At 44.2% G+C, this 16,025-nt stretch overlaps 1 protein-coding gene across 2 annotated transcripts in view; it reads right to left on the bottom strand.

Annotated features, from left to right (window-relative positions):
- Nucleotides 1-16,025, bottom strand: part of itpr2 (inositol 1,4,5-trisphosphate receptor, type 2) — a 52,014-nt gene that overhangs the window by 20,935 nt on the left and 15,054 nt on the right. For both annotated transcript variants that reach the window (XM_084554558.1, XM_084554559.1), the window contains 22 exons: nt 15,256-15,428; nt 14,966-15,085; nt 14,564-14,746; nt 14,200-14,451; nt 13,973-14,120; nt 13,730-13,877; nt 13,149-13,336; nt 12,909-13,032; nt 12,745-12,802; nt 12,481-12,646; nt 12,059-12,226; nt 11,482-11,568; nt 11,270-11,398; nt 11,059-11,181; nt 10,736-10,936; nt 10,182-10,433; nt 9,935-10,060; nt 9,626-9,754; nt 9,177-9,297; nt 8,530-8,711; nt 8,061-8,203; nt 7,522-7,630 (listed from right to left, as the gene is read on the bottom strand). In XM_084554558.1, coding sequence (XP_084410684.1) covers nt 7,522-7,630; nt 8,061-8,203; nt 8,530-8,711; nt 9,177-9,297; nt 9,626-9,754; nt 9,935-10,060; nt 10,182-10,433; nt 10,736-10,936; nt 11,059-11,181; nt 11,270-11,398; nt 11,482-11,568; nt 12,059-12,226; nt 12,481-12,646; nt 12,745-12,802; nt 12,909-13,032; nt 13,149-13,336; nt 13,730-13,877; nt 13,973-14,120; nt 14,200-14,451; nt 14,564-14,746; nt 14,966-15,085; nt 15,256-15,428 — 3,330 coding nt within the window. The remainder of the gene's footprint in view (nt 1-7,521; nt 7,631-8,060; nt 8,204-8,529; nt 8,712-9,176; nt 9,298-9,625; nt 9,755-9,934; nt 10,061-10,181; nt 10,434-10,735; nt 10,937-11,058; nt 11,182-11,269; nt 11,399-11,481; nt 11,569-12,058; nt 12,227-12,480; nt 12,647-12,744; nt 12,803-12,908; nt 13,033-13,148; nt 13,337-13,729; nt 13,878-13,972; nt 14,121-14,199; nt 14,452-14,563; nt 14,747-14,965; nt 15,086-15,255; nt 15,429-16,025) is intronic.

Raw genomic sequence — 16,025 nt, 5'->3', positions numbered from 1 at the left:
GGCCAGGCCAAGTGATAGTAAGAATGAATCAATCACTAGTGCTGTTTTCCTCGTTTGTGAAGAATATACTAGCAATTCAGCAACATTATTTGGCCTCTCAGTTCTCAGCTCTCATTGTAAGTTTCCTTATTGTGGCTGTCATGCCTCTTTTACATCTGACCCATACTGCTAATTGGTATTCAGCTTTATATGAGTCATTTGTGTGACTGCTTATGTAAGTGTTGTTACTTCTTACATTAAACTGCTGGTGCATTCAAACGTAGCACGACACAGGAAAAAAAAAAAGAAATGTTCAACCACGCCACCAGCTACACCCCGACAAAGACAGACGACCAGAATTTAGACGGATATATCAGACGTGTCAGTCAAATGAGGCACTCTAATGCCTCACCACGAAGGCTGGCCAGGCACAGTCCAGCTAAAGATCCTCAAACTAAGCGCACGGAAAAGCAAAGATGTGGAGGAGCACGTGTAGCTGATGCTCCCTGTGTCAGTAAACACTCCATCTCATCTGCAGTCAGCAGAGACACTTGTCTGCCTGCACTGTCTGGCTGTCTCACAGACACACACAAACACACACACACACAAGAACACTTTTTCAACTGAAGGTGAGGATCCATTGAGCCAGCTTCTCTCATTTCTTCACAGCAATACAGATTCACTCTCAGAGCAACTACAAACTCAGCACTGCACTCAATAAGGCAGCACAACCCAACGCACGCTCTTTGACTGATTGCAGATTGAATCATGTTTGACTTAACATTTCCTCTTTTCTGACAGAGGACGTGTAGGTTTTGCTACTCTCAAACACCAGTGGAAAAAAAAATAAATAAACGCTTCAGCGAGGGGAAGTTGAAATGGGGTGAGGGTGACAGGTTTTTCTCTTTTTCGCCTCCCCTCTGGGCGATGCAGTCTGCTGGCTGGGTCTGCAGAGAGAGAGAGGAGAGGAGAGGAAAGAGGAGGCAGGATGGCGGTGGAGGAGAGTCAGCCCAGCCTGACTCATCTGCTTGCTGCTGCATTGACGAGAAAAACTCCAGTCAGGTGATGTAAGAGCCACGAGAAAGAAAGAGAGATAGAAATAAAGATAGGAGAAATGACAGAAGTAAGAGGAAGAGGGGGCGGGGGGTGCAAAGGACAGGAAGGAGGAGAGGAACAAACAAAACCTAGCAAGGAGTACGGTTTTAAAATGTGCACCGGCACGCCACACTGCGGCTGTGGTGTCCACGCTGGGGATGCGCTGCCGATCCCCACCTCCGGCATCCTCACACCCTGATTTCTCCCCTCCCTCTCACAGACCTCTCGCAGCTCTGCTGTCTGCAAATCTCTCTGACTCCTCGGAGAGGCATGGATAAAAAGACAAAGACACAGCATGCCCCGTGCTTCTTTAGGTGGTCTGAAAACTCATGCAGGCAGCGGATGGCAGCACCAGCTGTAAATCAGGACAGACAGTGCCAGGAATGAGAGGAGAGGCTGGAGTTTTCTCAGTTCAGATAAGGTTGACTGTAGGAGACTCAAGCCACAGAGGTGGACAATGTACCCCAAACAAGGTTGAAATTGGAGTTCTAGGTGCAGAGGGCTAATAGATTTCTTGTCTGTGTTCCTTTCTCCCACAACAGAGGGATTGTCTTTTGTAAACTGTAAAGATCAAGTACACTGTGATACAGCTCAGTTTCCCCACTGGACTTGTGAGTCCAACAACTTTCAAACTGAAACTCTACCTTCTACAGCTGTTGTCATTAGAACATGATACAGCTGATGATGTACAGTGTAAAAGCAAGAGTTGCTGGTTATCTAATAAAGATTTCTGTTGTCTCTAAGGTGAAATTGGAACTGAGGGGAAATGAAAAGCTTAACGTCAGAGCCGTCTGTAATGTAATACATATCCATATCAATGTGTTTTGCAAGGTTTCCTCATCAAGGGTCTTACTTCATAAATAGGAAGAAATCACATGCAGTCACATTATCCTGTGTTTTAACAATGCAAACAGGAACATAGGAGGTTACAAATGGTCTGTAGCTGCCACTGATGATACTGAGATCATGCCATCTGTATTTTTTTGAGAATTTTTTAACTCGTGATCTAATGAACTCCGGATAGGCCTGGATGGGCTTAAATTAGCATGCTGCTACCACAGAGTGAATATAAGATACTCATTGCTAATGGGCCGTGCTAATTTATGTATGCTGGGTGATGTTAAATGAAGTTAGGGTTATGCAAATTTTTATCTTCGTTCTTCATTCTTACTTTTACTCCTGTGGGTTGTGAAATGTCTATATGCAACTCTGCAGGTTTGCATCGAGGGCCTAAAGTCTACAAATCGTACGTGCGTCTGATGATACCGTGCAAGAGACGCCAGCATCACGAGACACTTTGCAATGTTTCCGAGCTGCAGTTCCACAACACTTTAAATGCTTTTACCCAACAAACAAGCACATCAGCAAAACAAATTATGCCCACATGTGAGAGCAATTGGTGAGACCAGTTCAGGGAAATACAAGACCTGCAGTGTAAACAAGCGTCAGTGAAAGGTCTGCTCAGCAAAGGCCCGATTGTCTTATTCGCAGCCGTAAAGAACTGATTGTGTTTATTCAAGGGCCAGCATGTAAGATTCTGGGGGCTCTATCAGTAGAAATGGTGTTTCTGTTTTCTAAATAACCTTAGAATGAGCCCCGCATATCTGCAAACGGGGCACATCCACAATGTTGCATGACTATGTTTCTACAGTAGCCCAGAATAGACTAAATAACAGAGGCTCTATAGGGGGCCTTTCACATTTTCACTCTGAACTGGCTGTCAAAGATTCTTCCGGCTTTTAACTGCAACCTTACTGCGAGGTGTCACTTAAATCTGCCTCCAAGAAGGCCACAGTGTTGAAGGTAGGTTGGCTGGCGTGCAAGACTGCATAACTGGAAGTAAAGAATACAAAGTGGGATGATAGGAGAAACACATGCTAGATCTCTTACTAGGTATGTTTGTCTTTCTTAGTCAATCGGTTCAACACCTGGGACCAGCTAGTAAAATACCTAATACCTACATTTTCATTCATGATCCCTAAAGGATAAGACCATCTGACATTGGAGATCCTTTTCATGAAAGGATGGATTGACATCACATTTTGGTCTACCCATTCCCGTTTGACTAAAGATGACCGTGTGCTTTTCATTTTGCACCATCATAGGCGAAAACCATCACTTAAATAAATATAATCAAATGCTGCGGTATATGACAGAAGAACTAGCATCACCACAAGCCTCGGCCGTCCCTTGTGTTTAGCGCTAATTAGCAAATGTCAGCACGCTTACGTGTTAAATTATCACAGAGAACATCTAAACATGAGCAAGTTGCAAGATCGTCACTGTGTGCACATCAGCACGCTGACATTACTGCATAGCTAAAGAACCACTGTACCTAGACAAAACCTCACAAGGCTGCTAGCTAGGCTCTTGCTCCTGTTGTCGTTCCTCGGTGGAGTAAAATGCAGCTGTGAAGGTGTGAACATGAATGCCATTTTGCTGCTCTGGCATCGATGTAAGTACATTTCAAAAGTCAAAAGTCAATCTCAACAAAATCCAAACTAAGTCCTTATTTAGCGCAAGACCCCTGAAATAATATTCAAAAGTGTTTCTGTTATTTTGTCCGCCGGCTGTTTGCATCAGCAAAATAAAAAAAAAAAAGGCTCGAGGCAGTCAGTCCCAACACAAATTGCAATTTATATAATTCATGCTCTCGCCCGTCATGTGCCTCCCTGAGCACAAGTGACTTAACTCACATGCAATCCGATTCAAGTAACACGCTATGAACTGTGTCAAAACACTGTTCACACTGACAATTAATCTCTTTCATTCGGGCCCTCAGACGCATGAGACTCTGAAGTCAGGACCTCAAGATATTTTCCGCGATGAAACAAAGAAATGAAAGAAAATCTCTTAGTTTTAGGATGATGAAGTTTTTTCATCAAAGATAAAGAGCCACATGCACCAGGTAATTTAGCTTGTTTCAAGGTAACCGGTATTGATTTGGCTTAGTCGGTCTATTTTCTAGCTGACAAAGGCATGGGGTAGTAATTTAAAGCATCTAGAAATAATTGCTTATATAACGTTAGACTTAAATCTAAGCATTCGTTTTCAAATTAGTTTTGAACTTCGGTTTTGTAGGTCTAGATTCTTTTTGCCATTTCTATGTGAAGAGTTCTTGCAATGAAAGTGTCTTTTTTTTTTTTACTAGATGTCTCTGTCTCTCTCCACTGCTGCCACTTGGAGCTAAAGAATTCAGCAAACACCATGCTCCACGTCTGAAAGCATTTCTACACAGGTTACACAGACTTCCTGTGCCCAGTCACGGCCAGACCAGACAAACAACAAGTGCTAATCCCTCATCACCATGGAAACAAAAGCATAATTCTTCCCTAACAGACACCTGACTGATGGATCGAGGTGAGCGAGGGCAAGGAGAAGCTCCTCAGCACAAGTCCAGGTAGTAATAACGAAACATTTTCAAACAAATAGATATTCACGCAAATCTTTTTTTTTTTCTGGTATTACATGAAAAGTTCAGAAATTGCAAAGGAACTCAGGCTCCTGATCTGGATTTCCAACTTTCTGACTTGACTCAGGATGCCGTGTCAGCCAAAGGTCAAACTCTAACTCTCCGCCCGTCTGTCTGTCTCCCTGCCACGCTCCATCCCAAAAACCCAAGCCACAGTCCACCATGACTCCCATCAGCAGACAGACGAACAGGGAAAACCCTGCAGGATGAGCTCACGCAGGGACAGCCAGCATGGCACTGCATGCCTGGAGTGTGTATGCGCGTGTGTGTCTACATGTGTGCATGTGATGCGCTTAGCATCGAGAGGGTGGTAATCTGTAAATCTGCTTTGCCTTGGGCAGGTGGTGTGAAACTTGGCGAGCAAGAAAGAGAGGGAGAGACAGACGATCAGAAAGACAGACAGCGTGTGAATGACAGGGATGAGTGTGAAAGAGAGGGAGGAAAAAAAAAAGAAACCCTGTGAGAGTGGTTTATATTACATAACTGGCTTTATTCAATCGCCCGTAAACAACAAGACGTGCTTACATGTACATACACATGACAGCACGTAACTAAACGTAAATCTATTCAAAGAACTAGAAATAACACTAGTTTAATTGTGTTAAAGATGTTTTTTGTCTCACTGTCAACAAATCCCATGAAACGCCTTCGATGAACTGATCCTATTTAAATGTATTGTCTGTGTGACCGAGCCTTGTATTGTCTTACGTTTAACATTTCTCCACTGCTGCTTAAAAAGCATTAAAAACACATAATATAGTGTTTGACTGGCTGACATGGTCTCACATTATAATGGCCGCTGTAGTTCATTTTAAGTCACCGTCAATCCCAGGTCAATCAAATGTGCACACTTGTTTGAGTGACATTAAAAAGTCCCCGGCTTTGCTATAAAACAAACTCTTCAACACCTGTGTAATGCTGGCAAATAGTATCAGCATGCATCCTCCATCACCCGAGTCATCTTCAGGACAAGTGGGAGCTCAAACATTCACAAAGCGTCTCTTATCTGTCAGCCAAAACAAGTGAAGTGCAGGGTTAGGAGGCAACACGTCTCTGTATTGCGAACTCAGATCTTGCCCTCGCTGCCTAACCAGCACCCTTTGGCATGATCCAGACAAACACGGAGCAGGGGCCTGGGTGGAAATGGAAGGGGAGAGGGAGATGGAGAAAATAACTTGGGCGGGCAGACAGAATGAGATAGACTGAGACAAAGCATAGAGGAAGCAAAGGAGGAAGAGAGAGAGGCAACGAGCGGACAGGGGAGTGAGAGTAAGGAGGGAGGGAGGGAGGGAGTGAGGCAGAACGTGATGGTCCACGTGACGCTGGATCAGCCACTGCAGGCTGTTACGTAAGCGCACCCCCTGCCCTGTCTCCTCATGGACTGAGCAGACTCTGCTTCTCTCCAATCCCTCACCCTGCAGCCGCTGCCCACTTTTTTTTCCCTTCCACTCACATGGCTCCTCACATGGCTGCCTCCCCCCGCCACCCCCACCCCCAATGACTCTCCCTCCATCTCTTTCTCTCACTCTCCTCCACCCACTCACTGCACCCCAGGGGAGCCACCAACCTCTGCTGCCTATGCTGTCACTCTGTCTCTCTCCTTCTGTTTTTGTCTGTCTGCCTCTCCTTCTCTCATTATTTCCATCAATCGCTTTCTTCTCCCGCCCTCTCTCTCCCTCTCCCTCCCTCGCCCTGTCTCTCTCTCGTGCAGCGAGGCTGCAGCTCCACACTCAGGGCTTCAGGGATATGACAAAGAGACGCCACAAATACATGCTGGAGCACACTCATGCACACCTACACAAACTGACATTTCACATATCGTTACTGCACTGTCTGGCTTCTCGAATGCGCCAAGCTGCTTTTAAAAAAGTGACTGTTTTTCCCACTTTGAATTCCTCTGATCTTGCTCCACACAACTGTTGAATCATTTGCCTTTCGGAAAAAAATAACAGAAAAAAAAAAACAGCTTGGCTGGCTTAGACAAGATGCAAACACAAACAACAAAACTCTGACTCCTCCAGCAGCTGTAAGTGACACTGGTTGCCATGCACTATTTTGAGAAAGGTAGTCTTGACAGTATCGCTAATGCAATTACACTGGCAGAGAAGGTTAAGGCACATGCATACTCATTCATTTTAATAAGCCGTGCACTGGTGCAACAAACACAACCTTTAGCAGCATGACATTGGGAGCCAATATTTATCATATCAGCATGAAATTCCATATCGTTAGAGGACAGGGTGCATGATAGTACTTCTCATGACAGCTGAGCTCCAATCAATGTAAAACCAAGGACAATTCTTGTTAACATTTCTCGTGCGCACTAAAGTTTTTGACTGAAGCAGCAGTTTCGGTGTGGATTTCACAGTGACACCTTCTCTCACCTGGAACCAACTCTCCCAAAATCTGATTACAGACCTGACTTTCTCTACCTCGGCCCTCACCTTCCACTACCCCGGTGAGCGCACACAGCCGACTCCTCGAGTCTCCTCTAACAACTCTTGTCATTCACTTTTCAGGCGTCTGGCCGAGAGGGGGTGCAGCAGGACACGGGCTCCTGTACCCCCTGCTCGCTGCAGTATTGATTTGTTTGTTCACTGGTTGCCCTCATCCTCCTCCTTCTTTCCTTACTTCCTCCTTCCTATTCTCCCTCTCAGTGTGAGTGTGTCCTCAAGTGCCTCCCTGGCTTATGTAACATAGAAAGGCCCGCAGCATACTGATGAAGGGGAGTCTGGGCTCTGGGCCGACAGACCTGGGAGAAAACAAGGACTCCGCTGCACTGCTGATAGGACTACGGCACTGCTGGCACACGAACACAAGGCTAAATCAACTGCAAACACTTAGCGTGCAATAGTTCCACCTAATGAATGTGTTTTGAACGCAGCAGTGATTAGGAGACACTAAAACCATTTTCTCAGAGAATCTCCTTTTACTTCTAAAATGGCGAATCATTTCCTGGAGGGTCAAGTACTCACGGACTCCTGAAAGCATTCCTTCTTGTCCAACATCTCTCTGAGTGTCTGCAGGATCTTGATACACAGCTTTTCCTCTTTGTCCATAAGCTTCTTGGTGTGTTTGATTAGTCTGTAGAGCAACAAGAGAGGCGGTGTATCATTTACAGATGTTTCCCGCTAATGCAGTCACTGGCTCGTGAAACAAAACAACACCTTATTGATCTCCACAGGTGAAATCTCCTCAGAGCAACCGTGGAAGTTAAAAGACATATTTATACATATTTATGCCCAGACACAATATTTAGTTCATATATTACTACCTGCTGAATGAGTTTAACAGTATTAATACTTAACAGTCGTGGAGAAGTGCAGATTCAAGTTTGTTTTGTTTTTTGACATGCCAGTGAACTTAGCACCATTTGAATATGTCAAAAACACACCCAGTCACTATATCGGCCACGCTGCTAGTCTTCCCCATCACCAGACCGGCGCTTTAATATGTGGCCTTCAGGCCTTCAAAAACAGGAGGTGTGCACTTTGTTCTCGAAACAGCTACTTACTTGGACATGAAAGCTCCACTCTCACAGCGTAACCGAGCGGCCTCTGGAAACAGGAGCTCAGGGCTGTGAAGGACGTCTACCAGCACAGAAAATTCTGCTTGAACCTTCGGACTGAACTGCTCCTCCAGACAGGATACAACCCCCTGTATATCATAGAGAGACAAGCATAAAAGATGCTGCTACTACTACTGGCAACTTGGTCAGACATGTAGGGAAAGAAAGTCATAATTTTGACTTTGTTCTCAGATTTCTTACATTTCTTTTCCTCATGCTGCATCCACGCTAGCAGCAAAACGGTGCACTTATTTCTCAAAGTCGGACATATGAAGTGACAAACTGATCTCAAACCGTTGTCACTACGTGGCCAGCGTGATGTTCTACATATTAAAACTTCAACCAGTCATATGGGTCTGTTTCACCAGTTTTCTAACAACACAAGAATAAGTAAAAATAATAATAAAAAGTTCACCTGCAGCTTCTCAATGATGTTCTTGTAGTCCGGGCCCCCCAGAGGCTCCTTACGAGGTCGCGTGCGGGCGGAGATCCTCCAGTCTTTGGCTGCCCGCTGCACCATGTTGCTGTGGACCTTGAGAGACAACGTGTTGACCTGACTGTCCAGATCAACTGGGATGGCTATGGCCCGTGCCTTAGCTGGGGAAAGATCACGTCAGGCAAGATGTCAGTGTGAGTTTAACTGTGATATAAACTGATATCACAGTGTATGAAATAGATTTCATAATATTTAATAGTTTATTGATGTTGTGTATTTTTGTTCTCGAGCATGGCTTATTATGAGATATTTTTACACTTGGCGAAGGTTGTCTGGCACCTCAGGGATGCAAGCCTAGTGTTTCTGTGTTTGGTTGATGCAATCTGCTTTCTAAGGAGGGGATCAGCCCATTTAAAGCAGCTACGTCAGCATTTAGAGAAAAGAACTAGAAATATATAAAGATCCTCAAAGAGGTTTTAGTGATTTAACCCATATTTCTGACTAAATGCTGGTGCAACTTTAACATAAACAATACATGCACTGTTACACATCAACTGATTTTAAAAAATATGTTTGAAAGGTCTCAGGTCTCCATCAGTTCTGGACAGTGGAGAAGCAACACATACCCACGTCAGCCAGTGATTTGATACAGCTCTCAATATTAGTCTTCTGAGCCGAGTTGATCCAGGTGCAGTTGTATAACCTAAAAGCCGACTGGAGCAGCTTGATGAAGACAGACTGGTTTGTCTGATGAAAGAGAAGAGAGAGCAGCGGAGACTGTTTTTTGAAAGTGCATAAGTGCAGAGAAATATCCAGATAGGAACACTTCAATGCTGCCTCTGACAGCAGACATTAGGACAGACAGCGTAAAACACCTCAAGCAGCTACTCAAGGTTCAAATGTCAGCAATGAAACAAGAGGGTCCCATGCGAATGTGCAGTGAATCCTGCTGTTAAATATTTCTTAGATGTAAAGCAGCGAAAAGTTGTCAAAAGAGTTGGACATGCTCTGAACAAGCACATCTTTAAGTAATGTGGCACATTTCTCCGGCTTGTCAGCGGTGGAAAAACAATACCTGCAGGTTGGAGTGATTGACGGAGAACGGTGAGCTGAAGAAACCCTTGACAATGGCCATCACCGTCTCTGTCACATACTTCTCCAGAGCCACATCCGCGTGGTTACGATCCGTGGTAGTGTTGCACACCTTAAATACAAAAATAAAATTGAGGTAAGGCTCTGATCCCTTCTGTCATTCTCTCTGCACATGCACTAGGTGAACAGATTCGGCATATAAGTAAGCCGTCGTGTATCTCAAAACACATGGTGCCTCATTAGGGAAGAATAAGGGCTGCATGTGTGACCTTTCAATCTGACAGAGACTTACACTGGACATGTCCACCAGGAAGTTGTCAAAGAGCCTCCAGATATGGGGGGAGGTGTAGATCTCCTTCATTTCTACTTCTGTGTCCACGTAGCAGTGATTCACAAAGTTCACATAGGCAGTTTTCACCTGGGAAATGAAAAATTAGAAATAAGACAAAATGGTTAAAATGTACCTAAAAAATGTTTATTTTACTTAACACAGCTCACTATATATTTCCAGTTATCTAGTAAAACTTTACGTCCACTACCTCCGGGATACAGTTGACATCTGTGACGACTTTGACAATGTCGTCCAGCGGTAGCAGAGAGTTACATTTCAGCTCAGTGTAGACATTCTTGCCCTCGGTGCAGGCAGCCAGAAGCTCCACGAGGGTGTTGTGATAAGCCAGAGCTCCATCTTCATCTGTCCGCTCCCGCTCAGAGCCCATCATCTGGAGCAAAACGGAGAACGACGAGCGGTCGTTGTAGAAGACCAGCACGTCCTCGCCACCGTTCACCAGCTGGACACACAAGGAAATGAGGTTTGGGTAAAACAGTGTTAACCAAGAATATTTCTTCCTATACTGCAAAGACATTCACCTTCTACAAGGGACTTTGGAAACTACTGTAAAAGTGCTATGTTTAAAATAACAATTCGCTGTTAGAGCTTTAGGAGACCACGGGAACTGGATCTACGTGAGCCTGGATACGTATATATCAAGATTAGTTTCAATGTACTGCATCTTCATCAAACTCTCGTTCCTCAAAACAACACGTGACGTCCTTGCTGCATGGCGCAAAATGAAAATAAATCAATTCTCACCTCTGTCATGACTTTGTCCTGACATTTCTTCACATACTTCCCATCGGCTTTCACGATGGTCTGCAAGAACTTGAGGTACAGGACGTGTTTTCCATGCGTTTCAATGCAGTGGACAAAATGGTGGACCACGCGGTCGCTGATCTCATTGCACAGCTGGTAGTTGTTCATGAAGATGTGACGCATTGTCTCGGCCTCTAGCAACTGGGGGGGGAAACGGGAGTTTAGATTCGTTTGGAAGATGATGGAGGATGGAGTGATTTTCATAATGCATGCTCTGCTAGAATGAGAAGATCTCTAAAAATCAGCAAGACATATCAACCAACCCCTGGAGTGAGGAAGAGGTTCAGGTGTTTATGCAGCAGAACTTGATTCTGAGGGTTTCCTCTACAGAAGTTCTGCAGAAATGCATGCGCCAGTCTCATGATCTCATTCATCTTATCGTCGCTCTGTGGAAGGACAGAAGCAAACAAATAAACATAATTTGAGAGTCCAACACAACAGATTTAAGTCATCCAGTTAGTGTATGTTCCTCACCTTCTCATAGGGGATCTGCAGTAGGTCCAGCACCACAGTATGAGCTCCCATGTTCTTCAGCAGCCTCTGCTGCTGCTGCACACGGCTCTTTTTACTGGTGTAACACAGCTTGCTGAGCCGCACTAGGATCTAAAGATGAGACGCAAATCATTTAGAGATGCACGGTAGTGAAAACGATACTAAACAAGAATGAAAAAAGATGAGTAGCTCACCTCTCTGACTATGTTATAGTTGTTCGCCTTGTTACTGTCAATCTGAGGTTTATTATCACCATCCTGCACTGGACTCAGAACAACCTCCTGGCAAGGGACACACGTGAAGAAAGACCGCTTAGTGTTGTTACTCAGTTCAATTTTGTAACTGTTGATACTGCAAAATAAAGCTACACAGTCCTCATCTTGAATATGCTGTATAATAGCCTCTAAGTTCAGACCCTCTCCCCTAGGAGATAAAGTGAGAGAGAACAGGTCGTTCATGAATCCTTTTCATTGAGTTAGTAGAACAATAACGACATACAAACTTTATATGTTACCTAATGCAGGTTCCTGTTCAATCAGATATTATTAAACCTTATCTCTAAGTAGTAAACTAAAAAGCAGTTATCACTATGTGCTTTCCACCAGCTTAGACAAACAATAGGAACAAACTAAGGATCCATTTACAGTGCAGCAGCATGACTGATGGGACGTTTAAGACAAACATAGTAACTTCCCATAGAGCTGTAAATATGACATGATAACTTCGCTTTTTAGATGCTAAACGTTTTGATATTAAATGACAGAAGAGCACCTCAATGTTCGGTTCTTTGCCCTGCCTGACCCCGAGGTCTTCGCCGCTGTAGACTACGGTCTTCTCCACCCAGAGCTCTGACTTCTCAACAGTCAGACGCAGCTGGTCCAGGTCTGCCTTGATCTGCTTGTAGTTCTCCACATCCTGCTCCGACACTAGCAGCTGGACCTGAAACGCACAAACAGAAACACCGGAAAATAAGCCAGAGATTTTAAAACAAATGCACATCTGTGCAATGTTCAAATGGAAATATGTGCAGTTTTTCACTCCAAAACTGGGAAATAACTCTGTCCAAAAGCTTCAGTTGGCTCTCCTAATCCAAACTGATTACATCAAGTCAAAAATCACTTAAACCAGGGAGTGCCTCGTGCCACGCTCAATCAGCTCACTCAAGTGTCAAACGTAACTGCGGCATTGCTAACCTGCTTGAAGGCCTGCAGCACCTCAGCTCTCTGACTGAAGTGTTTGAAGATGAGTTGAAGCGAGCCAGACACCAGCGGGGGGTAATCTTGCATGATTAGATGGATCAGAACCCTCAAAAACGTCCGGCCACCCTCATCGTCCAGCTCCACCGCACTTAGCTCAGAGCTGAAATTGTACACGGTTCATATCATTTAAGTTACTCTCTCTGGGTGAATGTTTTGTATTAAAACCTCTGCTCAATGAAGTAGCACATCTTCCCATACCTTCCTGCAAACATGCTCTCCGCTTTTGTTGTAATCTCATCAATGTCTGGTTCAGAAGCTGAAGAAAAAACAAAAGTAAAAGGATCGGTTTAGTAAGACGGGCTGCAATGATAAACACCTGACATTAAAATAAGTCTTCAGTGGGTCAGAAAAGATAGTCTCACGCGTTATCATAGGCATGTCAGCCAGAGAGACGGAGTTGTCTGTTAATGTCTTGTCCCCAAACTCTTTCTTGTAGATGGACAATAAGTATGTGATCCTGTAATCCAACCTCACACTCAGGATGAACTGACAGGGAGACAAAAAGCACACAAAAGGAAATCAGACACTGCAATCAAACTGGTGAATAGTGAACAACAGCACAACAGATACGACCACAACATCATCTTAGCAGCAGTGCTCACTTGCAGGATCTCAATGATCTTCAGCTTGGTATCCATGACCATGACGTCCTCGTTGTCTGGCATGAAGTGTCCTTTCCTGTACCGCAGGGAGGGAGGAGAGTCCGGGAGGCTGTGCGGCACACCTCGACTCATCACCATCTGAGTCATCATTTCGCCAACGCCGTGGATTGTTCGCAGGACATTGTTGCCTAAAGAAAACATCCATATTCACGCATCTTTCATTGTGATGTGCATATTAAAAGCCATGATATACATCTGTCTGGTCTGTGCAAATTTGTTTGAGTTTAATGTCCTTTTTCATTCACCACTTTGTCTACTGAGAGCAGATCTGTGTTCGGTCTGCTGTCTTTTTTGATCAAAAACTATCCTAACAAGATTCCAGATTGATATAAATAATTTCTGCCTCTGCTCAGGCCTCCTTAAAGCTGAATTAAATGTAATGTTTCTACAGATAGCCCTGTTCCCACAAACATTTAACTGAGTGTGAGCATCCATATTTTCATCTAGAAACCTGAGCGAACACAAATCATTTCTTAATTTCAGACTCAATCAAGTTGCTTAAGCAGTTTCAGTGAACTAACCAGCTTCCGGGCTCTTGTTGAGCTTGTTTATGAAGGACAGTGGGTGCTGGACAATATCCAGGATGGCCAGAAGGGTGCGTGTGAGACGCAGCAGCTCACTAAAGCTATAGAAACCAAAGTATACCAGGTTTCGAGCCAGGTTCACCACCTGAAAAAGAGAAACAAAACCCAGAACTTAATAACACAACCACAGGGGACCAAGGTGCTAGGTCATTTTGCATTCTTGTTTGATTTTTATTTTACCTCTAGTGTGAGTTCATTCTTATCTTTATCTCCAAATGGAAAAGGTTGGCTGACCACATCTTTAAGGTACTCCTCCACAAACTCCATGGTGGGAGCGAACTTCCTCTTCATCTCCTCTCTCGAGCTGTCAGTCGACTCGTACTCGAAGCTGTGGAAACAATCCATATCTAGTCGCGACAACTCGAAAGGTAAGCTCGTGTGTAAGCGAGTAAAACATGGACGCTCACTCATTGATGGTGATCTTGGAAGGGATCTCGGTCCAGAGGCGGGCGTAGCGCACGGGAACTACAGACTCCTGCGGGTCACGGTCCACGTGCATGTGCAGCATGAGGCGGCAGAAGGACGCTCGGAGGTTGTAGGGCAGGCAGTCGTCGAACATGGAGCGCAGGATCAGATCGACGGGCAGCTGACTGGAGATCTGGTTGATGGCTAGGTACTGACGGTCGAGGCACATTTTAGCAAACAAGTTCAGCTGATACCTGCAGAGGAGGCGAAGAACGTTTAAATAAGGGGGTAGAAACAATGCTTCCTTACAAGGGAAAGATTGTCTAGCACATCTGAGGGAACTAAAATCGAGAGTGCCACCGTCACCTGTAGTAGGTGATAATATCTGCATCTAGCTTGTTGTTGCCCTTAGAGTCTTGGGCCAGGTGGCGGATGGATTTGCCGTGGGGCTCCTTGTGGCTGTCGATCCAGTAGAGCCAAACCTCCTCATCCTCCACGTCATCCTGCATCAGAGAGGGCTCGAGGGTGGTATCGGTGTTAGAGATGAGTCTAGGGGAGAGGGGTGAGTATGACATAAACCAGTTACTAGAAAAAAAATCTCTGATCTGATCTATTGCACAAGAGGCAAATAGTTTGGGGGGGAAGCAAGAACTCTCACATGCCGTGGAGAGTATGCTCATGTTTAAACATGTTTTAAAAAAGAACGCCTGAAATATGACAGGATCAAGCAGGATGTTTTAAATATAGATGCCAGAGGGTGTGACTCACTTGGTCTGGATGAGGATGTCTGCGTTGGTGGGATTCAGCATGAATTTACAGATAAGCTCCTGTGTGACGGGGATGGCGGTCTTGTTGGACACGCAGAGATCAGACAGATAATCCAGGAATCTGAAAACAGAAAATGATTTAAGTACACAAGGTTTGTAGAAATATATGTACCTGTGATCATGCATTTACGGGTAACACTAGAAAATATGTTAATGAGTATGTCAATTAATCATTAGACTTTCCCGGCCTTTTTTATTAAATTGTCCCCTTGAGAGGTGTTTATGTCTGACCTGGGTTCTCTGTTGCGCCTCAGCAGGTTGACAAACGTCTCGATCTCTTTGGCTGTGATGTGTTTTTCCAGCAGCTTGCGGTTGTTGTGCAGGAGTGCAGTGATTGTGTCCTCAGCCAAAATCTCATACCCAATCTGAGACTGCATGATTGAGAACTTTTTGGCTATATATTCCTATGTAGCAAAAAGGAAAAAAAAAGTCAAAAAGTGACCATGGGTGAGGGAGAGCTTGTTGAACAAGAAAACTTCCCAGATTCACATTCATGAAGTTACCCAGTTACACTTGAGAGTTGCCCGTCACATCCACACCCAGTTAGTAACCATTATTTATAAGTGGTTGGTGGTTATACAAGGGCTGTGACTGGGAGTTATTTAATTAAGAGTTTGGGGTCCTTAAGTCTGGACTATGGACAATTATTTTAATTAACTGATTAATAATTTAACTTTTAAAATGTCAAAAATAATGACAAGGACACTTAAAGCCCAATGAGGCTGTGCATTTTCTTAGCTGACTTGGCCTAAAAACAAATTAATTTGTAATGTAATGAAAGTGATCAAACATGCATATTTTATTTTAACCTCTTGAAATAAGTTCTGATGTTTTATATCATTATCAGGTGACCGGACCTGGAGGAAAGGAAGTGAGGTTAAAATAAACGAATGTCCTCTAGAAAGGTTTTGTGTGCTTATTTCTTTCTTTATTCTATTTTTTCTTTGAACTATATTAAAATGCGATAGCAGCAGCATAAGAAGTTCAACGACTAAGTTGAA

Source organism: Chelon labrosus (assembly GCF_963514085.1).
Source record: "Chelon labrosus genome assembly, chromosome: 11".
Lineage (NCBI taxonomy): Eukaryota > Metazoa > Chordata > Actinopteri > Mugiliformes > Mugilidae > Chelon > Chelon labrosus.
Note: the sequence above shows the minus strand (reverse complement) of the source record. Positions and strands in the feature narration are given on the sequence as shown.